Source organism: Plodia interpunctella, chromosome 1 (assembly GCF_027563975.2).
Source record: "Plodia interpunctella isolate USDA-ARS_2022_Savannah chromosome 1, ilPloInte3.2, whole genome shotgun sequence".
Lineage (NCBI taxonomy): Eukaryota > Metazoa > Arthropoda > Insecta > Lepidoptera > Pyralidae > Plodia > Plodia interpunctella.
This window is the reverse complement of record NC_071294.1, coordinates 7,843,347-7,869,864: the sequence shown is the minus strand read 5'-3', so window position 1 is coordinate 7,869,864 and position 26,518 is coordinate 7,843,347. Positions and strand designations below refer to the sequence as shown.

The 26,518-nt window shown below is 33.6% G+C and overlaps 1 protein-coding gene across 7 annotated transcripts in view; it reads left to right on the top strand.

Annotated features, from left to right (window-relative positions):
* Schip1 (Schwannomin interacting protein 1) overlaps positions 1 to 26,128 on the top strand; it is a 39,158-nt gene extending 13,030 nt beyond the window's left edge. For 2 of the 7 annotated variants that reach the window (XM_053743568.1, XM_053743550.2), the window contains exons 2-12: positions 11,384 to 11,768; positions 12,168 to 12,328; positions 12,788 to 13,848; positions 14,281 to 14,402; positions 14,976 to 15,073; positions 17,182 to 17,308; positions 17,653 to 17,853; positions 18,106 to 18,281; positions 18,662 to 18,802; positions 19,905 to 20,038; positions 20,554 to 26,128. In XM_053743568.1, coding sequence (XP_053599543.1) covers positions 11,390 to 11,768; positions 12,168 to 12,328; positions 12,788 to 13,848; positions 14,281 to 14,402; positions 14,976 to 15,073; positions 17,182 to 17,308; positions 17,653 to 17,853; positions 18,106 to 18,281; positions 18,662 to 18,802; positions 19,905 to 20,038; positions 20,554 to 20,635 — 2,682 coding nt within the window. In that variant the 5' untranslated portion in view covers positions 11,384 to 11,389 and the 3' untranslated portion in view covers positions 20,636 to 26,128. Of the gene's footprint in view, positions 1 to 6,604; positions 6,621 to 7,285; positions 7,599 to 11,383; positions 11,769 to 12,167; positions 12,329 to 12,787; positions 13,849 to 14,280; positions 14,403 to 14,975; positions 15,074 to 17,181; positions 17,309 to 17,652; positions 17,854 to 18,105; positions 18,282 to 18,661; positions 18,803 to 19,904; positions 20,039 to 20,553 lie in introns of those variants that run through there. The other 5 variants (XM_053743559.2, XM_053743577.1, XM_053743586.2 and 2 more) reach the window with 5 other exon arrangements.
* Positions 26,129 to 26,518: the final 390 nt, after the last annotated feature.

Here is a 26,518-nt window from a genome sequence, read left to right as displayed (position 1 = left end):
ACTCGGCCTCCGCGACCGCTATTTACGGCCAGAATAGCTCATTAAACTGCCGGTCACTCTATTTAGACGTATGCCTCAGTTAACCTCCTGAGTAATCCATTTGATTAATAACTTACAAAACGATTTAACGTAGGTAAGTAGGTAGGTATTACGTATGTATACGCAATTCTCAACTTATCTTATCCTATTATAGCTAAAATGTTTATTTGTTATTGTTTTTTTTCATATAAATTATAGGTTACCTACTTTCCCCTACAAAATAATATTATGAAATTAAGTCATCTGAATTAAACGTTTTTATTAGACACGCGCAATTTTAAGCACCTTTTATTCTTTAAAATAAATACTAAAACGGGTAAAATACTGTTTCAGCAAGAAGATGGAATTTTTCAAGAAGAATTTCTCTCCGATTCAAAAAGGCAATCAATAATTGTTTTTAAAATCAGGGAAATATTTCATTTTATGATCTTGAGATTTTCTGCAACTACCTACTAAAACTTTTCGCATTTTAGTGTGACATCGCACTTCTATTATCGAGCGCATTCTGGTGAAAAATTCGTGAAGAAAATTCGAATAACGCATACTATGTAGGTACTATTATCGGAATTCCCATTGGAGGTGAAAATCGGGGTATAAAATTATTATATAAAATCGATGTGTTTTATAAGGCACCTATTTACTGTCTAGCTAACAAAAATTAATGCCTGCAAATGAACGTGAACAAAGACGAGAGTCACGTCATTGTGTTCCTTTGAAACCACAGCATTTCGAACACAATGGAATTGGGTTGACTCGAGCTATTCCCGACATAAATAGAAGCTGTAATAGATTTACGAGGTATTTTGTTTTGTTTATTGATCTAATTTATTCGTTTTATTTAGAGTCAGATAGTACAAATTTCCCTTTATATTCCATACTTCCAAATCACTACTTAAAAATCTAAATCACATTTACCAAAGAACGTAAAAAATATGCAGAATATGAGACTCGATGTTAAAAGGTCGCATGTAACAGGTACTGTGGGATCGCTGGAATTTAAATTGATCTTTACATTTATTCCGTATACCCACGCCAAGTAATTGCGTTTGTCTTTCGTCCCATTAGATTGATTTCCATTTGGAAGTTTTAGGTTTTACGGTTTATTTAATTGTAAGTAAGTAATAATTGTAAATTAATACTCACATAGTCAAACATTTTATTATGATCGAGCTGTGGTATCGAGTAAACTGATACTCTATGAAAACTCATCGGGATATATGATTTTGTAAGATTTTCAGGGTTGTTTAAATTGTCTCTATATTGTTTTAATAGCTCTACCTATCTGAACTAAGAGGAGAACACTAGTTTCATTAATTACGTGCAAAACCTTGGCCGTCGTTGCTAGTCCTCAATGTATATTTACAATCCCTTTCCTTGTTAGCTCCCAGATACACTACACTCCCATACACTACACTCCCAGGTACACTGTTCCATATCTCAGTAAATTGCTTCCATGGAGTTGAAGAGCTCAGGTGTAGGCTGCGACAAGCTCTCTAGTTCTGGAGAACCAAGAAAAGAGCGTCTTGAACTCTAGACGAGGCTACATCGTTAGGAACTTACTCGTACAATATACGACATCGTAAAGAACTTAGTTTGTATAGTTTCTTGACGCTAAAGAAAATACTACTTATAAGCTAGACGACGTTTAATTAACTACAAAAAATACTTAACTTACATCAAACTTGACAGCACTAGGTACTTTCATAAGAAGTCCAAAACTGCCAAAAGTAACAATTTAGAGCCGCATGCCAAATAACATAACTTATTTATTGAAAAACTCGGATAACATGAATATAAATGCTATTTTCATTGCTTTTTGAAAGCTTTTGCGTATCAGTCCCTGATTGTGTGTTACAATATTTGAATCATAAATCAACGACTGTACAGAATTTACATTTTATATTTTTTCATTGAATGTTTTTGTATATTTTGTTCTTACAGATTTTGTTTTTTTGTGAAAACTTGTTTTCAAATAATGAATTTTCATTTTAATACTAATGAAGAATATTTTTTATCTTCTTATCTTATCTATTTTATTTTTTTTACCTTGTAATAAGGAGTCAGGGAATCCTCGCATTCCAAGCGCATTGTATTGATGTCGCACCACATTACGAATACGTTTCTCTAGTCTTATCATTTGTATTATTGAATACTTATTCTTCCGAATGTCATCTCTCAGGGCTCTTTGAGCGCCTCGGGACATTGATCCGCCTTGTCTGGTGATAATCACGCAACTGTACAGTACTGTATAAAATATGAATTTGAGCGAATTTTCGACTTTGAGCCGATATTCGTCTCTGAGGCGCGCTGTGTTGTCAAGATTTGCATAACCAACATAATTTTTTTCAACACCACCGGCGTTCCATATTTTCTGTAACATTTTTATTTCATGTTTTCGCTATCCATCATTTTGGTGGCTATTAACGAATTACGAACTTAGGGCGCGACAGGTCACGCCACGACTACGGCGCACTCTTGTTACTTTACCTAGTATAAATAGTTCAAACAATCATAGCTAGTATACCTGCTTAGTCTATTATTTACATAGGAGGTGTTATGAATACGCTGTCTGATAAAGCAATTTGAATTATTTTTTGTTTCGATCAGTTACATTTACGAAAACATGCAAAGCTTTTACGTTTAAGTACATATTAAGTAGAAACGATTGTACTCGTACGTAAGTAAATAAGTATGTTGTATATTATTTTCATAAAAAAATATCAAATTGTGTATATGTCAAAATATGCGAAAACCTAGACACGCTCTTTACTTCGTTGTTTTTACGGTAATTTTAGATAAGTTCAATAAGTAGAAATAAAATAATACGATATTTTCCTCGAAGCGATGTACCGGTAATTGATGAGGGTCGTTGTAATAGGACAGTAGCATCGGCAGAGCAACAACCGTTCTTATATAAATATTTAATGTTGGGGGCAGTGGTAAAGTGGCGGAGGAACCACGGAATAGAAATGAATCAATCGATAACCCACGTCGCAGTATTCTTACACCACACGTGTCACTACCTGCCCCACACATTCTAAACATTCTAATAACAGAGCAATATGTATACCCTCCTGAAGTAACCCCAAGGGCCACTCCGAAGTTATAAATAAAATGCTCCCTAATTCTTATGGCAAAAGTTCAAGGGATTGCACAAGCCTTAAAAGTTGAAAGATTGTACTTTTGATAACCAGATAATGACAGTTTTATTGGTAGTTAAAAGCTTTAGTTGTAATAGAAGGACATGAAGACGAATAATATTATTTCAGTAGCGTAAAAGACAAGGTAAATTGTAAAAAATATTATGCTCTAGATAAAACATTATGCATTTAAGATCATTCATAGACTGTAACAATGCCAGTGGATTTAAAGTTTGTCAAAAAGAAAAAAATTATAAAAATAAACTCAACCATCGTAAAAAACTAAAACTTTTAAACAACTTTTATTAAGAAGTCAACACCATAAATAAACTGTAAATAAAATAACTAAACTGTCGAACAAACATAGCTTTATTCACTAAGATATTACTCAATCGTCACGTGACGTCATGTTAGAGTATCATTTAGTATGGAGCGTTTGGCCGAGTATACAAAAACGTGTGATTTAATTTTTGTCATATCTTTCACTGATGTTTCTAATAATATAAGGACCTTCGAATAGTCACCAAAATAAAAATTTGTCATTTACCCTATTAGGTAAGTACCTAATAGGGTAAATGACAAATTTTTAAGTAAGTCTTAACACTATAAAATTATGTAATTCCATATTTTTTTAAATAACATGCATTTTTTAACCATTTGCAAGACCCTTAACTCTACAGACCTTATAAATACCTAGAAGAATAACAAGACAAACTTATTTTGTGTCTCGTTTAGTGTCCATGAAAGAGTTGAGAAATCATTATTTATATCATCATATTGACTATGGGTAACTTTTTGTTGTAAAAAATATAGTTTTGAAGCACAAAGAAAGTACTTTTATATTCCCGTTTGAATTTCACGTCCGTGCTGAAAAAGAATCAAGTCGCAAGGGTTCGCATGAAGGTAAATTATTAAGCAGATACCGATCCGCTAAACCGAAACACTCGTATCTACCTTCCGAAGGGCCTAGCTCTGTTTTAACAACACCATGCATAAATAGGTCTGTACTTGTATTTTCGTGAAATTGAATGTGAAGTCATCTGCTAATTTATACATAAGAAATACATTTTGTGGAAATGGGTATGTTTGGTAAGTACCTATTTTGTTACTCCTGTTGTCAGAAGTAATAGTATACTTACTGTTGTATAGTTTTTATTTATAGCGTCCTACCACGTTGTACTACATAATTCGTGTGACAAAAAACATGGATAAAATAAAATAAATTTAATTGAAGTGTGTTAGCAAATCTAAGAGGTAGATCTTTTCGATTTACATGTGCGTATGTTCTAACCTTAACCATATGGTGTACCAAAACAAATAAATAGTCACACTTTAGTGAAAAAGGTATGTTTGTACGTAGTTTTGTCGTCGTGGGAGAACTGAGACGTTCTCGGCAATCGACCGCCTCACATATTGCGTTCTCTCGGGGCGGTTTAATAAAACTTGGATTTTTCGCAACAATGGCTGTTGTTTATGTTTAGTTGATCTCTGTCCAACAGAAACTCGGTATAAATCTTATGCGACATGGTTACTTGTGAACTTCTTTAAAACATCATTACGATTTATATATAAAAGTGTTACGAGTTAATCACACTAACAATGAAGTGAATAAGCCATATTAAAAATATGATAATAAAATAATAATAAATATGATATATTTATTATTGACTGCGGTGTACAGGTTAAATACCTAATAATAAATGGAATGTTTGTAGTATATATTATATGAATCCTGCAGACAATACTACAATCTAATTAAATTCCCTAATAATTTAGGAGCTCAAAGTGCTCGTGACCAACCGTAATTGTCTTTAGAGAGGCACTCCATTTTGCGCACGAATTTGTACTAAACAAAGATCGTTACAGTTCAACAATTAACAATTATAAGGCCGAATTGCTTTATCCTACCGGCTTAATGAGATTATAACAGATGCAGAAGGTATTTTCCTCTTGTTTTACGCCGATCTGACTTTCTGTTTGTTTGTGCTAACGTCCAGTGCACATAGCGAACTTGAAACCAATACCTACTATCAATATTTAAAAAAAATACAGACAATCAATAGAATTAGGAATCATTATATATATTTTTTGTGTGTAGCCTAATTAAATTAGGTTATAGTATCATACTTAATACTAAATTAGAATAAGGAGGAACCTTTATACACAAAGTTAAACGATAAACATCCAAGCAGAGTTAAATTATTATTTATCTTATGATCAATGATTCTGTCAGATCTGTAGCGTTCGAATTTTGATTTATCTTTTATTAAGAATTGTTCGAGAGTTTCCTTGATTGTCCATCAATTTCACTACGTTTCAGACTTTTGTGTACTTTAGACCTAAGAAGAAAATAAGGATTAAGTATAAGGGCGCCATTCCCTGTTAATAAGATTAGTTTTCGAGTCGCCACAAAAAATCAATTTGTTGGCAGACCGCCATGCCGCCGTCGCCCTGCGCTGTAGCTAGGAGCATTCGATATAGGTACTATAATAGCATTGCGAACGCATACAAAATTATAGGTAAATAATATACTTATAAAGCAAATAACACCTATCTACTTTCACAGTACCTAATACTTAAACTAGGTTAACCTTATACTAACTTATTCAAAAGTAGAGCGAATCACTTTAACATGTTTACAAGACAACTATACCAAATTGTTTAGGTAAATAAACCTACTTAAATTATTATAATATTTTAATTTACTCCAATATTGTACACATCTGGATCAGTCATTTTATAAATATTATCCGGCCATCATCGATTGAAGAGTCGAAAACCACCTCGCGTTAAGATAAACCGCGGATATAATGTATAGATAGTAAATCATACGAAATAAAGTTAGATACTTCGCATTTCTTATTTTATAATGTTTGTACATCACGAACAATAAAAGTGAAAAGTTATTTTCATTTTATTTTAATAACAATATGTAAAAAAACATGAGAGGACCCAGCCACCGTGAAGTGAAACCGAGAATATTTATTGCACCACACTCCGCTCCGACACAAATGTCAATCTATAGGTATCTGTGTGAACTACATAACTTATAGGTAATTAGAAATATCTTTACCTAGATTTTATTGAGGGGATTACTTCTAGGGTTTCTCGTACTCGTGCTTTAAAGGTTACGTAAAAATCAAATTTTGTCATGTATGTACTGTACTGTACATACCAGTGGCGGATTAGTAGGTTGGAACCTAGGGAGACTTGAAGGATTTGACGTTTTCTATACTTCGTATTTGTGAAGGTATATTTTTTCTATAATTCGATTGCGGTGCAGGATCGTATGACATGACCTTTCGTTAAAGAATGCATGGCCGAAGTGACAGCTCGCCAACCCCCCGATAAGAAGGGGCGGCATAGTGTTAATAATTAATCCGCCTCTATATACCATTATGTAAAAGTAAAATATTTTTTTTCAGATTCACTTCCTTTTATGTAAGTATTTACTGTAATATAAGCCAATACGTATTATTATGACCTATAAGCCCTTACTTCTTGCCAAGTTTCATGGTTCTAGAAATTCACTGCCATAATAAACAAATAGATTGTTTTAAACTGCCATAGGGTTTTTTGGCAGTTTAATAGTGGTTGCAATTTTGTATGTTATCCAAAAATTGCATTTCTATGGTGAGAATAAAGACAAAGACAAGATTATTTATTTGCAAAAACAATGAAATGTGAAATAGAAGGTGAAAGTTTAAATGAATATTCATTATTTTAGAAGAGAGACAAATAAAATTCTGGCTTTCCATTTGTGGTTAATAAAAACCGGGACGAGATATGTAGCGGGAAATGGGACGAGATACCTATGTATGTAACAGGTTATATTGCGGGAAACGCGACGAGTAACAAAAAAATGGAGCAAAAATCGTATCGATATTTGGTTCAATTTCTCATTACAAAGACGATACGAATCGAATAAATTTTATCAGTCCAAAAAAATTTGCGATTAAATGTCTAAGATTTTATTTTATTCTTCGTTTAGAAGGAAAATTCACGCGGGCGAAGTCGCGGTCAAAATCTAGTTTGTTATAAATTTCAATTTGGTTTTGAAAAAATCTACACGACCGACGGATAAATGGACGGACAGTCACAGGTAGACAAGAACTGAACTTAAACGACATTTTTTTCAAAGCAACCTATGTGGGACTTGGCATATCATTTTAAATTAGAAGAAAGTAAAATTATGAATAATGTATTTATAAAGAAAAAAAAATAGATTACAGAACATTAAATCAGATAAGATGGTGTTTATATCTCTGCGAGAGATTCCGAAGCGCCGTTAGCGCTGGATGTTGCCGAGTTAGAATTAATTAAATCTCTCACCAAGAGCGCTCCGGAGATAAAATGGAAACTTTTCCTTTCGGATCAAAACATATCTACTTTTTGAATTCCTCGAGTTTTTAAAAATAAGTAAGTACTTACTTGTTCGTTTATTTTTATAATTAGGACTTAAACAGTTAATGTTAATGTGTAATATAAGAAAGGGTCATATAGTGTATTTGACTTTTGCCCATGTGTGGGTCAATATGAGTAAAAAGAAGTTGATTTACTTGATCTTCGAAAATGTCATAACTGTTGTAGAATAGAATAGAAATAACTTTATTCAAAAAACTACAGACACACACATAATACCCAAAAAATAAAATTTAGATAAAAAAGAAAACGTGGGTAAATACAAAAAGTGATTATGGGTGTGTGTGCTGCAGTAATCTAAACAGGCCACAACTCAGTGATGTTATTACTCTGGGAGCAATACACTGATTTTTTGTATGTTTGGTTGTATGCTTATTATCGCTATGAGCAACATATTGGGTTTGACCTTATTATTTCATGAATTTCATATTATGCTAAGCATCACGTATCGGGTCGGCGAGTCGACCTTATTATGTATAATTCAAAAAAATCGCTTTGGGAATAGGTACGACTGGCGGGGTGTGTGAACATATCCTAAACTGTGTTAGTTTTTTTAAATTGTTATCTTTAAATGGGCAAGGTAGGGTTTCGTATCAGACGGGCGGGTCACAAAACATTAAAATATAATTTGTGAAAGTATAATATCTTTTTTGTTTTTTTTTTGTTCACGTAGGGAGGAATGCATTTACACACAAGCCCCTGGGGCCACTGTCCCCGGATAGTGTGGGACTCCCAAAAATAGTGCCCGGACTCAGGCAGGGGAGTTTAGTGTATAAACTCCTCTGCGGCGTTTCCCCACTGAGGGCGTCATGGGATCGCAAACATTATACCACGACACGTCTTCCTGAAAAGTATAATACCTAGGCGAACTTAATAATATAATACTAATTTAATAAGCCCAAAAACCTAGGCAAGTACATCTTAATTATCTTTATTCAGTCGTATGCTCACTAAATACATAAAACACAAAAAATCAAATTTTCCATAGGTATTACAAAAATTAATGACAGCCCTATATATCTTACATGGAGCCGGATAATTTTAGATATGTGTGATTTCCAAACAGTCTTTTCTATAGTAGGTACTCACTGTAACTACGTATTTATTGATGTCGGCGCCGCATGTTTCGTGTCACCGCACTGCTCCACCGCACCCCTGCTCCGGAAAGTCGACCGCGCCGATTATAATATCCGCCCTGATCCTCCCAAGGATTTGAGTCATAAAATTCAATGATTATAACCGATCGTATGGCCTATACCATATTATGCAAACAAAAATAAACCAATATACTTAGGAATATACTTACCCTATACTTACATAATGTCAAAGGCATGCTGATTATTTTAAGAACATTTTATTTATTTTGTTATTATACTTATACCAGATTAGGATCTTTAAGTACTACCAAAATATACAATAAGGACTTTATTGAAGCAAAATAGGTATTTACATACTGGTTGCTTAGATTTTACATGAAGTCAAATAAGTACTTAAGTCGCGTTATTCGGCCGTTAAATAAACTCATGTGGAACATGTGGCGAATAGGATTCGAACCACAGAGCGTTTGAATACAGGAGGACACCTTATCTACTGAGCCAACACAACCGTTTCATCTCTTACTTCGGTACGATTCAAAAAATAATGAAATATCATACGTTCTCACTATTATTAGAAGGTTTCTCCAAACACTTACTCAAAAAGGAGAGAATTATAGAGTCGTTTAGTAATAAATGAAACCTTTATTTTATCTAGAGTCCCGACCCTTTTAAATTTATTACGAGGAGATAAGATTAGAGAAGAATCCCTTGAAAGTATACTATATAAATGAATCAGTTTCATTTTTAGTTATACAATCAAGCAGTAAATTCATTTTAGTAAGGTACGCAGTCCAAGAGAAAAAATAGTCTTACCTAAGATTGTTAAGACAAGGTTCGTAAGGAATCAATTCCTAATGCGAGGTATTTCCATTGGAATTAATAGCTTTCAACTTGGGATTGGGAAGATTTAAGGAAAGTAAAATATTAGCTTGATACATTTAAATCAAAATTTTTAACTTCACCTAAGAAATTACCCAAGTAATCATAAAATTAAAAATATGGATACACACAGCGACATAGATCGCTTATTTTTAGAATCATGTTGGCTGTTTATATGATAAACTTACCAATGTTGTAGCTTTTTCTTTTGTTTTTATCGACATTTAATTATTTTTAAGTCAAATTGTTTGAGGCCAAATTCAGTTCTATTTTGGAAAATTTTCTTCCATTCTCGAGAGGGAAGCAATCTGTATAAGTATTTCCCGACCGAGGAGGGTGGGATTCCAATACCTCCAAGTACTCCCAACTGTAAACATACACGAGGCACCTACATTCCGTTAATTGTCCTTATATAAGTATAGTCCATAAAAAAGCGTTTCGAAATCTAAAGATAAAAGTGAAAAAAAAGCCGTAATTATTAGGCACAAGTATTCCATTGCTAATCTGACCTACTTACCTGATAGCTCTAACAATAAAACAGCCTACGTTCCTATAGTACTAAATTCACAGTTAAGGCTCAAAATAGACATAACAGCTGTTCCCGACGTCTACGTCCGCTGTACATCTTTATTAAACCGTGTACCGCCGACACTGGCTAGGCTACACGACTTACGTCTAATTTATGCTAAATACGAACATAACACTAGCAAGGCCAGCACCTTTTATTAAATCTGAATATTTCGCCATAAACTATTACATAGCAAATGTCTTTAAAGTTAAGCATCTAATTATTGCGACGCAATAAGTAAGTATTCAAACTATTTATTTAACTTAACCCAAACGAGTTTGTTGTTTCAAGGCTCATTTTTGTGTTTACGTGGTATGCTGTCATGTTTTGAGTTATTTCCACTATCAACTATATCTCCTGGCATCCTACCCATGATACTGTAAATAAAAAGCCATGTCTTGACGACACAATTTTTATCAAAAGTGATCTAAAACTACGTTATATTATGAGTACCTAACTGTGTACATGTTAGTTTACCTACAAAATCTTTAAGATTTCTGTCAATCTATAAATATGGGATGAAAGGTTTGACACCGGTGTCAACAACCAGGATAAGTATATAAGGCAAGTCACTCAAGACTCAGTGTTTTATCACAATAGTCCAAGGATACAAAAATCGTCAAAATGTTTATATAATGAAATCTGCAACATGCTTCGTCAAAAAGTTAATTAATCTATGAGACCACTCCGTGTCGAACCCAAGTCCAAGGATTAGTTTCATATGTGTGCTTGGTAATTTCATCACCAAGTCATAACTCAGAACCTTATTACCGAGCCGGGCCAAACATCGGCATAAAATTATTCTTCTAAATAGATGTAGCTGTATTATATTAGATAGATTAACTAGACTAAACTAAGTACTACTAAGACGGTGGAAGTACACTTTCTTCATAGGTTCCGATTGGTAGAATGTTTATCTAGTTTTTATTATCACACCATCTGCACTCCGAGACTACGCTTCCGTAGTGTAAAAAGCATTAAACAGGTTAAGTGCTTGAAAAATGTAAGTACCTATCTAGGACGTAATCTTAGGAGAATACCTCCTAAATAACATTAATATCATTGTTAACAAAGTAAAAAAAAAATTATGTAACTAGGTATCAACTTACCCTATTTACAAATATTCAAGTATTCTTAGGCTTCTTCCTATTTCGAATGCGATTAGATTAATCATAATCGAAATTGGTAGGTACCTAAGTATTTTGTTAATCATTAAACCATGATTTTTTTCGTTCCAGATAATCATGAGGATCAAGCAACCGAGTAACAATGGCAACGTTGTGATAGAGTTTCGGAATGAGAATTTATTCCCAAAACATACAATTAACAGAAGGTGGCTCGTGTCGGACAACGCGGAATCGAACAACGTGTACAGAAATTTAAGCAGACACGAAAACTTCAGTCAGAATTACTGCGACACCAATGAATACCGGGAGAATTTCGAAAGTAACACGTTGAAACAGAGTTTGCTAGTACAAGACTCGAATTCAGATGAACTCTCCGTGTGTAACAAGCAGTATAGAATTAACAAACAGAGCAACGTGAACTTCGCAAGGTCGTGTGTCGAGGAAGAGAACAATCTGGAGGAATTAACGACAAAGGCGTCCGTTACATACTTCTTAGGTAGTTAGTTACCTATTCTAGAAAATTCCCATTACTATACGTACTAATCTCGATTAATACATTCATTTGCAAAATATTTAATGTTCTATTATAATGGCTATTTTTGCGGCACACGCGAATCACCTTAAGTAAGAAATACGAACATATTGTTTTGGAGCTGACTTTATAAAAAATTAAATACACTTATATATACTGTATTGATAATAAAACATTGAAGCAAGAACCCTTATTGAAAAATGAACATTCATCTACCATGAAACATAAAGCACTTAGCACCACTTTGCGCTCAAATGTTCTTTTTTTTACACGATGCGTGTTTGATATGAGAAAAGAGACAGTAACGTGTTACTTGTTTGTATGTGTCGTGGTATTTATATTTTACATTATTTTTTTTTTCAGAAGGGTTTGATGTTTCATCTAACAATAGACCAGTTGATGAAGAACGAGCCTTTGACCATTCTGACACTGATGAGATGTCAGAAAAAGGAATACAACCAGTACCTAGGGGTATAGTGAATCCAAATTATCCAGGCTTCCAACACTTAGCACACACGTTGCAGGTAACGTTTCACTTAGGGAAACCTTCAAAGTGTTTGGAATTAAGGACACCAAGGAAGCCTTTCTCGTTCAAGTAAAAAATACAATATGACAATTTTTGCTTCATATTACTAAGACGCGGCGTGCTGTGCGTACCGTATATGTGTATATATATGGCAAATAATTCACTCATGATATTTAAAAAATCTAAAAGATTTAACAATATTCATTGGTGTCATTAAATACTGTACCATTTAGTATCACCTTATTCACCAGGATCGAAGGGTTAGGTACATCCCGGTCACGCACGACGTCACTATTTAGTCAACAAGATTTTTTGTTGTCATACTTAAGTATTGCCAAACAATAAGTTCATTAACTTAACTAACTCTTTTAACTCTATTATGAGTCTGCTTTAAAAATAATATTTGTTAATATCACTTTATTTGGCTACTAACAGAGTTAGGTAATTATCTTTTTAGGATTATTCTTCAAACATAGAAAACTTTTATCAATCTGAAAATGACATGACTGACGATGATATAGAGATCACGGAAATAGGATATGAAAACGAACCCAACCAATATGAAAATTCGACAGAATTTAAGAATATTAATAATAATAACTTTTCCGAGACCGAAATAAGTGTGACGAAACTGTATTCTCATTCTAATGATACATTTTCACAAACAAAAAAATTAGATAGTCATAAAAAAAATGAAGTACCAGATCTCATAAAAAATATATCAGAAAACGCAAATAACAATAATAATAATAACGAAAACATAAACAGTGATTCTAATTATTGTGATGCAGATTTTGAAAACAATTTTAATACCAAAGATATTATTGGAGACTTCAATAAAGAAATCGAAGATGAAATTAAACAACTGTTAAATTACAATATTAACATTGAAGATGACCTTGAAGAATTGAGGAAAGATATAAAGGACACATTTGCGAAACCTATTGAAAATACTATTAATAACATTAGTGAAGTTGTAAATCACGTTATCAAAAAACTTGTGGAAACACAATGTGATGTGAGCGATGTCAATGAAGAGCCGTGTACGGAATTGAAACAAAAAGAATTGGTTGAGGATATTTATGATATTAATAAAGAAAATGAAACAAATACAAGGGCAGAAATGAGTCTCAGTAGGCCTACATTTTTATTAATAGAAAATACTAACAGCACCATAGCTGATGCATTCTTATCCGATGGAAAGGATGAAATCAGTATATACTATAGTGATTATGACACTGATAAATTAAGCCAGAATGTGGAAAATACAATTAAACAATTAAGTACTGAACTTAGAAAAATTATCCCCAAGTTAGATGAAATGCGTGAGAGGGATAAATTATGGCATGCAAGCGTTTTAGAATCGGTCCCAGTAGTGGTTACCGATGGAAATTCTAATGAAATAGCCGGGTCTTCAAAGCCATATAATTTGTCGCCAGTAAATGCGAAATATAATCAAAAAGAAAGTAGTCAACATTTTGCACTAGATGTTCTCCATAATCGGAATGGAATCAAAAAGTGAGTACTAAATTGCTTACAATTAACGTTTTCAAATAAATTTCATAAACTCCATCCATCATTGAAGGATACAGCTTTCATATCAGTTATTCTACAAAAACTTTTACAATACTTTTTTCTTTTTTATTAGCTGTTTAGGCACTACACCAATTTTGAGTCTACGCAATAGTGTTCATTGAATTTACTTTTTACAAGAAGTAAGCATTACATCATCCCATGACTGTGTGCGTATTAGGAAATTCTAAAATAGATATGATGTCGATTACCTACACGTGTTGAATTCAGTAGACGGAAGTGTAGTTACACTCTATCGCTCCTAGTCTTCTAGTTTATCATTATTATTTTCCGAACATTTTCCTCAGTTTTTGCTAACTGCAAAGAATTGTGTGTAAACAATACAACTGAAAGTGTGAAAATGCAATCGTGTTTCAGTGAAACGAGATCATTGAGAGAGTGCCACTCAGACCAACAGTCGAGCAAGAGTTGTGGTCAAAATGCTCAAACAACCACATCCGTCCGTATGAAAAATAACAGTGCTAACGACTGTGATCTAGGTAAGAAAATTTAATTCTTTATTTTAAAAAAATCGTTCATTATGATTCCATAAGATTTGTATTTTTTGTTTGTAATAAATAAACTCAAAAGCTACTGGGCCGATTTTGATGAAATTTGGCACAGAGATAGGCGAAACCTTTAGTAGTGACATAGGCATATAAATATACATATATTTACCTAGTGATATAGATGTTAGAGCGGTGGTCTATATGGTCATTCATGAAGTCCTGAAAATTTTGCGTGGCCCGTTCATTCGTGTTAAGTTTACTTTGTAGTGTAATAATAATTATTTAATTCCCTAAAATCGTATTGAATGAAAGTTTTCAATGGAAACGTTTTAAGAAACAATAACTACTCTGGTATTTTGAGATTCCAAATTTTTTTATTATGCGTGCGTATATTGCTTGTATTTTCCCGGGACGCGAAGTGGAAAATGATATTAAAGCCGAGTAATATTAATGCACGTGGGATGTTTTTGAACAAACTTCAAGGCGATATATATGTGATTCGATAAACGATGGTAGGTACGTAAATATTTTGAATATTTGTTAAAAAATATTTTTGTATTTCAGGGAGTTTTGATGTGTACAATATAGAAACAGCTTTACCAAAACTAGACTTCGACGCAATTGAAAATCATCTGAAAGCAGCTAAGGAAGCTGAAAGGCGGGTAAGTGTAATTTCATTACATGTAATTTTTTAAAACTATTATTTTTATCTAAACATCAAATGTAGGTAAACAAGATGCCTTGATCAGTTTTGATGTTAACCGTTTTGTTATTTTACCCGGACACGAACGTTTCATTTTAGCGTAGGTACCTATGTACCTAGGTACCTAAGTGTAGGTATGTGGTATTATTATTCAATTTGAACAGCAAATGACAGAGAGTTGTAATTTTGGCACACCAACTAGTGTTTAAAACCACTTTAAAAGAACTACTTTGTAGAAAGGCATATTACAAGTCTTATGATTATGTGAATGACAATAATATTTGGCTCAAGCCTAGTATAGTAGTATCCTCATACATATACAATAATTTAAACATATGTAATTGATTTATGACATGATTCGTACGTTTTGTACATTTAGCTTTTTATTAATTTATATATATTTTGTGACAATTTTCAATAATTTTATTGGAAATACAACTTCTTTTGTAATGAATACATTTAGATATTTTTAATAATGATGTAAATTCGTCTTTTTAATTTTTAATATATGTGTTTTATAATTAATTAATTATAATTAATTAATTAATTAATTGTGTTAATTTTTAATATTTGTGTGTATTGCCTACATTTGTTAATTGACGTCCTTGAAGAAAAGGCTCCGGTGAAATTTGTCGCGACGCTTATTCTTCACCTGCGCTTTGGAAGTCGGCAGTAGACTACTAAGTCTTATGTAAATTTTTGAGGTCAATAAGTGATGTATATCATCCCAAATTGAATAAAGAATTTTGAATTTGAATTTGACTTGCACCTCAACTCCATCTATCCAGGGCAGCCTATCGAGTAGGTGGTACCTGGTCACTTTGCAGCAGTTTGTTTATACATAACAGTTATTTCTGTCCCATAGCAGTTAAGTCTGATGAATAATAATAAAAATTAATTAAAATAATACCGGTTAAGTATTTAGCCGATGTCATTATTTTTATGTTTGTTAATACATTGCACTCTCATATTGGACATTAGTCAAATACCTACCTACCTAGTACTTACAAATTTTATCATCTACATCTATCTATCATCATTTGAATTTACGCGGTAATTTATGTAAGTAACGGTACGTTCGCGTTAGACCCACGTCCACGGTAACCATGTGTAACAGTAACAGTTAATTGCTATCAGCAGTAGGTAGTGGGTTCAGCTTTCTAACGGTGTAGGCAGAGCACTTGCCAGTCTCTAGCTACAAGTTCGAAACAAACCGCGTAGTGACGGGTGTCTGTGCTAGCTAAAAGTGATGGCGTCGATGCCTTATTTTAATTCTGAACAAAGACATTATAAAAAAGATACAAGATTTCTTTTGGATTTATACACAATTACTTATGATAATCATGAATCTGTGGATAATATCTGCTGTCTTGTAAGTTCTGTTTTTTATTTCTTACAGAGAAAGAGAGGATTCTAAAATCATAACAGGGAACTCGTATCGTAATTGGTCAGGATATTAAAATAAAATGGAACGCGAAATTCCCACATGACCTTGTCCTAAATGTCAAAATGACAGTAGGGTTTGACTGGGTTTGACTTGACAAACTAATTTCTTTCAATCCAATTTTTGTTTATACGCTTCTTATTTTTTTGTTCGAAACGATTGCCTCGTGCCATAATTTATTGCCAAAAAACGAAAGACTGATTATTTTTAAGATGTTTGAAAGCATTGTTAGTAATATTAAACGCAAGTTTAGCAAGACTTCTGAAGAGGATAATAAGGGCTCTCCAGAAAAAACAGGGATCAAAAGGAGCATACATATTTTCAAGTCCAAGGTTTTGAAGCCTGAACCCTCCAGACTACTAGTGAATTATAGTGATGATACAGCTTTGAGTCCAAGGGCTATTGGAATTGGAGATTCTGTCGAAACCGAAATCGAATGGCCTGTCCTCACAGACAATATACCTAATATACTCGATAGATTTACTAGAATTGTCACTATATCTGAAAGCAACTCGCAGGATTCCAGAGTATGAATAATAATTATTACAATAAATAATGTGAATTGATGTAGATTAATATTACAATGATAATTTCAACTCAAGCATAAATTTGACTTTTTTCAGAAACATAATGATAGAGAAGAAATCAGGCGAAGGTTGGCCATGGGTGCCGATGCTGAAGAGTACTACAGCTTAGGACATACAGAACGCCCTGGAAAGAAACCAAGTTTACATTCTCGGCTTCAAAATGGTAAATGCCTATTCACTTTGTAGCTAGTCTTTCTGTATATTCAAATGGTTTGTTATGATATAAATAAACAGTGTTTTTTATATAATACTTTGTCATTACTTCCTCTTAAATATTTAGAAGTCTAATCATTGGTTTGGAATTATATTTATTGCCTAGTAAGCTAAATTAGCCCTACTTTTTCTTAAGCTTTGTTACCTTTATGTAAAATAGTATATTTACTTCAAGCTACCTAATTACTTGTGGTTTTTGTATGAATTGTTCTTTGATATGTTTTCTAATATCATTGCTATCATTACATTGTGTATGTTCATGAACTGTTCCATATATGTGGTGTGGTTGTGCAGGGAAAAATCTTCAAATTTGTTTCATGAATGAAACAGCATCAGATAATGAATCCCAAGCTTCAGATCTAGAGAAAAGTTACAGTAGTAAGTCATCATCTCGAACAAGCCTTTTCAACAAATCAAGCTATAACCACCCATACCAAACCAGACCATTGTCAGTGAGCATTACAAAACATGACAAAATAAGTACTATGCAAAGTGGTAAGTCTATTTGTTACTGTACATAATAGAAATCCTTGGCATCCTTACTATCACAAAAAGGGGAAATTGTAAATTCATGCTAATTCATTTATCATGGTGTGATTGTAATAATTATTTTATATGGGGCTTGGTTGTACTAATTTGAACTTGTAGATTGTTTTGGATCAGAATATGGCATTCTTATCCAAAATAGTGTTTATTTTACTTGAGGTAAATATGAAAATAAAATAGTAAAATAATATAAACTTTCAGGAACAAAGTTGCGTCCATCATCATTTACATCAAAGACCTCAAAATCTCGATCATCACACTCACTGGGCCACATAGAGCTGAAGGAGTCTGACTTCTATGCTTTACAAGCCACCCTTCAAACAGAGGCCAGAATTGCATTGGCTCAAGCTAAAGAAATGGCTCGTATTCAAATGGAGGTTAGTAATTTGTAATAAAATATTTAACCAATCATTTCATATTTACTTATTAGGTATGGTCAGTTTGTGTCAAAATGATTATAAAATAGCTCATTGTGATACATTGTTAGACATATGTTTCCAAGTTAGTGTTTTCTTTATTTTCGTTAATTAGTACAGTTAACCACATATATTACCTAGCGCTGGATCTCTTTGCAATCGTAGTAATGCTGTTAGCCATATGTGATTTTTTAAAATTAACAATGTCAATACAGAGTTATAAATTCCAAACAAAAATTTGTTATTTTGCAGTGCCTTAACACAATTAGAATTTTCTTAGTTTGTTTTATATATATTTTTGTTAATCCTATAGCAATGATAAATTTTTATGATAATTACAGCGTGAGCGACGAAGCCGCTCGGTGTCGCCGGTGACGGAGATGCTGCGGCGCAGCCTGGAGAAGGCGCACGCGCCGCTGGCGGGCGACCGCCGCCGCGTGTCGCGGCAGCTGCTCACCGACATGAACGTCGCCCAGCTACAGGTACGCCCAGATACTCCTCCAGTTACTTGGTGTCGCTAGACGCTCTTGCTCAGCATAGAGCCTACATCTCTCTCCCTCATTTCCGAATATTCCCGGTTGCATTTGAGCCTATGACGTCACGATGGGTTAGTCTAAAAATGTATACCTTAAAATATTTATGATCCGGCTGTGATTTTACTGTGTTTGTGTATGATTCTGGGTTGTTTGAGTGTTGCTCATTGCTTTCTGTATCTTTCCACATCACTTGACCTTGTTCAACCGTCGTTGACTGTTTGCCAATAGGGTGTATAGCTGTTATCAGAATTGTAATCCAGTTGTTCCATGCAGCATAAAAAGTAAACAAAGCACAGATTATGAAACTCATAATTAGAACTGTTTTTGTTAAGGCGCGTAGCCTTTATTAAAGAAAGACTCGGTTATTCGAGATTCGTAATTTGACGTATAAATCGCATAATGCATAATTTCGTAACATTAGTTTCGACATAAGGACTGCAGCATGTCTCATTCACATAGTTAAACTAAAGAGGTCGCACGATCGGTGTATACACGCGTGGTACTTCGTATTTCGCTGCGTTTTCCGACCTTGGGACGGCAGACCAGCGGCTGACTCACTTAACGATCGTTATTTCGTTGGAGGAAGCAGTTATAACAATGGCCATTGTGTAATTGTTTATAGGCAACCTCGAAAAATCTTTTCATTTCCGTCTTGTAGGACATTTTTCACGTGCAAGCGTATATTTCAATTATTTGTCATATGGCTAAGTGATATTTTTTTGCTTTGAATATATTTAAAACAAATTTGCGATCCATCTACCTAATAATATAAATGTGAAAGTTTGTGAAATTATAGCTATATATATACTAGACGACACGGGTATAATGAAACTATTATCACAAAACTTTCAATAATATACACATATACATAAACGCCATTTACACACATTGGTTTACACCAATAGATGATAGTGTGATTCTTGAGGAACGCTAGGAGGACGAGCCGCTAGTAAACAATAAATGAATAATAAAATTTCAACTATACCTGATATACGTTCAGCTGTAAAAGCCGCCTGTCGATTATTTGGTATATAAATAAACATTGCAGGTGATAGTGAACGAGCTGCACTCGCAGATCTCGTCGCTGAACGAGTCGCTGGTGACGCTGCTGATGGCGCGCGACGAGCTGCACATGGGGCAGGACTCCATGCTCGTCGACATCGAGGACCTCACCCGCTACCTGTGAGTGCTCTGATTGCTGCGCTGCGTCGTGCGCTCCGTTGTTTTCCATCTGTTTTGACACTGACACTGACGTGCTTCGTACGTCGAATCTCCAAACAATTTCTGCATCGACGGATGTCCTGTCCTGAGCGAGGGGGCCGTGCGCTTGATCTTTCTTATCGAGTGCGTTATCGCTAACACGTGTCAGATTTTATTCAAGTCGCCTGAAGGCATCCGACATGACTTTTACGTCTACCTACTGCGTCTAGTGGCAAGTGATCGCACACGCACACTAGTGAACTTAAACTGTCAATAAATTTGCAGGTTTCCTCGCAATGTTTTTCTTCATCGGATTTTTCATCGGAAGCAGCAGATTGGTATACAAACTCATGTGGTATTTGTATACCAGTAGATATACTACGACATAAAAATATATTTCTATGGAATGATAAAATATAAAATTCTTATAAATTTTGCTTACTTGCAAGGATACCACTAGGTGTTAATTAAACAATATTTTTATTTCGTTATTCCAGGGGCGTCAAAGAGCAGACTAAGAAAACCAAAGGAAGTACAAAGTCAGGAGTGCGGAGGTTCACTTCACTAGTGCACAAATAAGTACACCCTATTTTAATGTTAGGCATATGCAATCTATTATTAGAATATTACGGTTGCTATATAACCTAAGCTGAGTATAGTGCGAGCGGTCGTGTTTTATCCAAGGAGTACGTTCAAAGTATTTAGGGATGCAAAGATCGTTAGATATATGTATATAAAGACCGTTCGATATGGTAATATGATGGTATGTAATAATTAGGTTGGAAATAGGGTTACGCTGAAATCTGTTGCATCAGTCAGTAATTGAGCACTATGGTTGGAAAGGTAGGTTTGTTTTTTAAAGTAATCGTAACTTCATTAACAAAATTATGTTAACTTACAGCGCGGCAGCGACTCGTACACGTACGTCCCGGGATCTATTAATTTTCTATACACATTTTGTTGATTCTTGCGTTCTCACAAAAATTTGTGCTTGCCCACGTGTATACAGTGGCGACATTTACAATGAATTCATGTAAGTTCACGTACTGTTGACCGTACAAAAATGTATATTGTTTTGTCATTGTTAAGAAATTATATTCAAGTGAAAAATAAACTTGAACTTACTCTACAGATATCAAAACCACTGTGCATATATATATATTCGATGAAATAAATGCACACATACAGTGTTAAGTATGTACAATATAATTTCTTATTGTGTGACTGACCGACGCGGTGACAACAGCGCAACGCTATTTCCACCTTCACAATCTTCGCACTATATATCATTTTCATATTTACTGCTACTAAATGTAATCACATATATACAACAGCTCTAAATGACGCATACCTATACAATACGTTACAAAGTTTACTGGGTTCGATAGTCGATGTTGAGTTATTACGGAATAGAGAATATTACGCAATGTTGCAACACCAACAAAAACCCCCATTGTCATGGTGCACAAGTCAATAATATGTCATTCTTTGCAAGACTTCTCAAAATACGCCGTTTGCATCTCATATTTTAGTGCGTGGCGTGATGACATAACAGTAATATTCCATTTACCATGTAAATTAATAGTAAAAAGTTCAAATTTAATAACTTAATGTAGTAGACATAACTAATTAGGAGGTGCTAAGATAGAATTCACGCAAACAAATGTTTTTTTTTTTCTGATTAATTTAAAATCACAATGCGTCGTTCGCAAATGTCCGTAATATCGATAGCACGGTGTTAGGCATTAATAATTACAGATTGTCTACAAAGAGTAGAAAATAAATGAGGACGCTATGTCCTTTGGCTGGTAACTCTGGTGTTTATCAACCAATCTTAACTATTCTATTCTTTGTGTTCATGGAAACAATATGGTAGTTTTTAAAAATCCATTTTCTACTTTTTATAGACAGGTTGTACAAAAGCGCGAGCAAAAACTAGTTAATTATATTACCTGGAAATTACACAACTTTGCCGAATTATATCGCGCACGCGTTTGTATGGTTAGTTCCGACTTAGGGCCCGTAGATTGAGCCCTCCCTCAGAATTACTTCGCCGTCAGTAGGTACTCCGAAACGGTAGAACTATTTTCCGATTCATTTATACATACGTCGGTGGTATCAAAATCGTAACAGGCGATGTCCTTCATTTATCTATGGTTATAATAATTTATTTATGTATTTGTAGAGTGTCCTATTCATAATATACCGTCCCAGGAACTCTTGGGACGGTATATTTTGAATAAAAAGTAAAACTGGTGTCGAAGTCAATGAGGACCAAAACTGTGTTTCGTGACAACTGTGATGTATTTATTTGAAAACAATGCAAGATAATGCTTAGACAATTATTTAGTTAATTTACGTACACAAATGTGCATTAGTTAAATTATATTTCACCATCCAATTTTATTGGCTCGTAGCAGAGCCAATCACGTCTTGCCTTCGTGAACATACTCAATGTTATTAGCTAACGTATATATCTACTCATATGTCACTAAATAGAGGACATTTTAGAATCTTCATGTTATGAAAGTTATAGCTGTCTAATATAATAAACATTTTACATATAGCATGTTTAAATTATGTTGATTGATTATTGTATAAATTATTTAAATGCAAAATAATATTGTATAAATCTTATTTATGGGACACTGTACATACCTAATATTAGCTGCATAAGAAATTTTAACATGCTGTATGTAAATATTTCTCCGTCGAAGTTTCCTGTCTACATACATATTGCAAATACAAACATTTTAGTGTATATTCACGTTAAAATCATGTCCGCTTTAAGATAGATATTATTAGCCCACCTAGAGATATTATATTTTGTGATTATTCGCAGATTAGAGTAACATATTTTTTCATTGTAGTCGTTCATGTTATTGTAATCAGTGGGTTTTCCAGCAATAGGATTGTCGGTACAAACCTGGACTTTGTACATTCAAAAATTGCATCACGTTAATATCTAGGCAATAAGATATGATATCGTTTTAAACAGCTGTTAATAACATGCAGCAGTGTTAGTCGCTCATAGAAATCAACTTGTATAATAATGTCGAAAAAGAGAGCATATAAGAGCTCAGTTCTTATCTGCTCTCTTTTTCGACATTGTTTGGCAGTTCGTACAGTTCATTCATCATGCTTGTGTACTAGTAAAAACGGATCGCAAAACCTAGTATATTTATGTCGCAGCCATGGTGAAAATAGCCGTTCAATAGACTGAACGCCATTCAACCACACGTCTAGCTTTTTAACACTCACCGCCGCGGCGATAAGTGCGTTTTGTTTTCAATATCGCATCAACTAACCGGTGTTTTTAATTGTTTCAAGATATTTTTCGGAAAGAAAGTAGTAAATATACATTACTAGTGTTATTAAAGAGACAGAAATTATGGAAGCACGAGTGATGCGAGTGAATCAAAGTTTAAACAAATATTCAAGGAGAAATTAGTTAATTCTATCTATAATTACATTTATACTTATTTCATCAAACTTTTGGTTACCTCTTAAACTTATTTCAAGAATAATCTCCCAAGAAATTACAAAAAGTTTTCCAATTCTTTCAAATTACATACTATACTAATGGTCACCCTAGTTAATTTGCCATTTACCTAGTCGGCTAAACGACGTATAGCCGTGTGATTGAATGGCGTTGTTCAGTGTAAGGTCTATCTGTTTGATTGAACGGCTATTTTAACCAGTTGGTTGCGACATTTACATTTAAGTATACATATAAAATGGTACACGCGGTTCATGACTTACGAACATTCATAGTGGCTTATTATCATAAGCACTGTCACACAGTCAGGACTGACTAATTGGTGGAATGATAAAAGTCCGATTATAAATAGTGAGTTCGTATAAAAAGGAACTAATATTACATATTGCAATTTGTGACACGGACATTGATGGAATTTAATCCCGCAAACCATGTTTAATAGCTATGTTTTAATCAAACTTTGATATTACTATAGTGTGGTTTCTTCCACTATTAGCTAATAACCGCGATAGAGTAACATTTAAATACACATAGCAAATAAAACCAGCCGTATTACAAATTTGTACAAGTTGTTGCCACAATTGCACTTACAAGGCACATGACCAGAAGTCATAAGATATTATTTTTGTTACCTTTATAAAGCTGATATTTCGTTAGCATGAAATGTAAAAAAAAAATCCTTCAAGACATCAGTAAGATTACATTGTTGTTATATTACTATCCAGTTTTTACTGATTTAGATTTTGCTCAATTAATTTAGTATTTTTATTTTTTCAGCTCATACTTGATTTATAACGAGGTAAAATCAAATCTATAATAAAAGATGATATCTTTGATGATTCTTTAGAATATATAATCATGGTTTGGTCGAGTCCCGTTATGCTCGTTCTTTCTAATAATGTAAAAAAAAAAACAAAATTAACTTAAATGAAATGTTAGAGAGCTATCCATTCTATATTATGGTAAATAAAACCTTCATGTTGTTCAAGAAACTCTGATTTCGCAGTAATTGCAGATATTGAATAAAAAAATATTTGAAAGACGTGTTTCAAACGGGACTCACTTGTTTCTTTACTTTTTAAAATTAGATTTTGGAAAAAATCGAATTTATTATTTGTATATTTTGATTTGCCCAATTAGGATCTCACGTTCTTTTCATCTAAGTAGATACCCTACTGTGTAAGTTCCTTCAAGTTTTTTTAAACAATTATATTGATTAGTATGCTAGTTTTCTTTTACACGACTGCCCAAATATGAATATTAGTCTATTCTACTACATTCATAGAGAAACTCGTTGGGAACTATGTTTCCGTCCTCACATATAATTGAATCCTAAATGTTTTCACACACACTTTAGTCTCACTATCATAATGTTAGATGAGGATTCTAATTTCTACTTTGATTTACCACCGCAGTCGTGTGTTTTCTATAATTAGTTTTTTTACTATAGTTACCATATCATTCGTTTTACTTCTTTATTTAGAACTGAATAAAACCTAATGATTCTAACTAGTATCTAGAAAATCTGAAACGATTTCTTTTTTAAAGTATGCAATATCCATCACCTTAATTGTTAAAAGTATAAAAAGATATACCTAAATGTCGTACGATGTGCGAAATAAATCTTATATACTTTGAAATATTCAACATTTCAAACATCTTTTGTTAAAGATATAATAATGGTCTTATATTAAACTATAACTACTTGACTAAATCTAATTACATACAATCATTGTATATGATATTTATAGTTGAGAGCAGCTGCTCAGCTGCAATAAAATGTCATGAAAACATCTGTACTGATGATATAATGCGAAAGCAGAACTATCAAATCATTAGTGGGAACTCAGACGTAATACAAACTATTTTTATCCTATGATGAATAAACACCTAGCCATACGTGTATCCCATGAAGCATTGGTTATGCCTAGTATGGAGTCTGTGTAAACTGCTTATTGTGGTTTTAGCACAAAAAATGTTTACTTTGATATTTTCCAACTATAAATTTATCGATGTTTTTTTTCATTGGCTAATTGCAACAGAATATATATCGTACAGTTATATTTTGCACATTTTGTACACATTGACTATCCTCGGCATTTCAGTTCAATTACAGCCAATGAAAATTTCTAGATACTTTTCGCATTTTAAATTATCGGCTATAAGTATGTGTAAAAGTCTGCAACAGAGTTTGATTTAGAAAATGTTTTCAATGAATGTACGTTGCTAGATACTCTTCCAACAATAGATACTGACACAAACATATTGAGTGTCTAGAAGATGAAAAAATTTAAAGTGAAATCTGTTGTAGGCAAAAAGGTAATTTTTGGGGAAGAGTAAAAGCAACTTTTGTTATCCTCAGATATAGCAAATCTGAGAAATGTCTAGGTTCAAAATATTTCTGTTTCATTGAAAGCAAAATTCCTGAATCCGGCCCTGTTGTTCTAGCAGCTGAGAGTAGGCAGTACAGCCGTGGTTCGCGGTTGTGTGAGAATGCTTGGCGTGCTTGGAAATCATACCGATATGTGATAAATACTATTGAATCATTCTAAATAAAGAGGAAAGTGTTTAAATATCTGTTTTATTCATGTAACTATGTTAACAATCCTTAAAAGTAAATCAATATTTGATTAAACAAACAACGCTCGCAAAAAGATTAAACAAAAAGGTGTTAGCAAAAAAATAGATTGTATATTTCTGAGATGTCACCATAAATTTTAGTTAGTGTTTTATCTCATTGATTTATCGCAAGAAACTAACACATTATTAACTTTGTATCTTGCGTGTTTATCTATAATAACATCTGCGAATCAATTAATAGAAATAGCCAAAAGCATCAAGGGTTCGATGCTCACAATCTTGCGGGTCGCACTCGCACTGGCCGATGTCAAACCTCCGCTGACCCCAAATTGGGCGCTCACCTGCGCTCGCGCGCGCCCCAGGTGCAATCCCGCAATTAATAT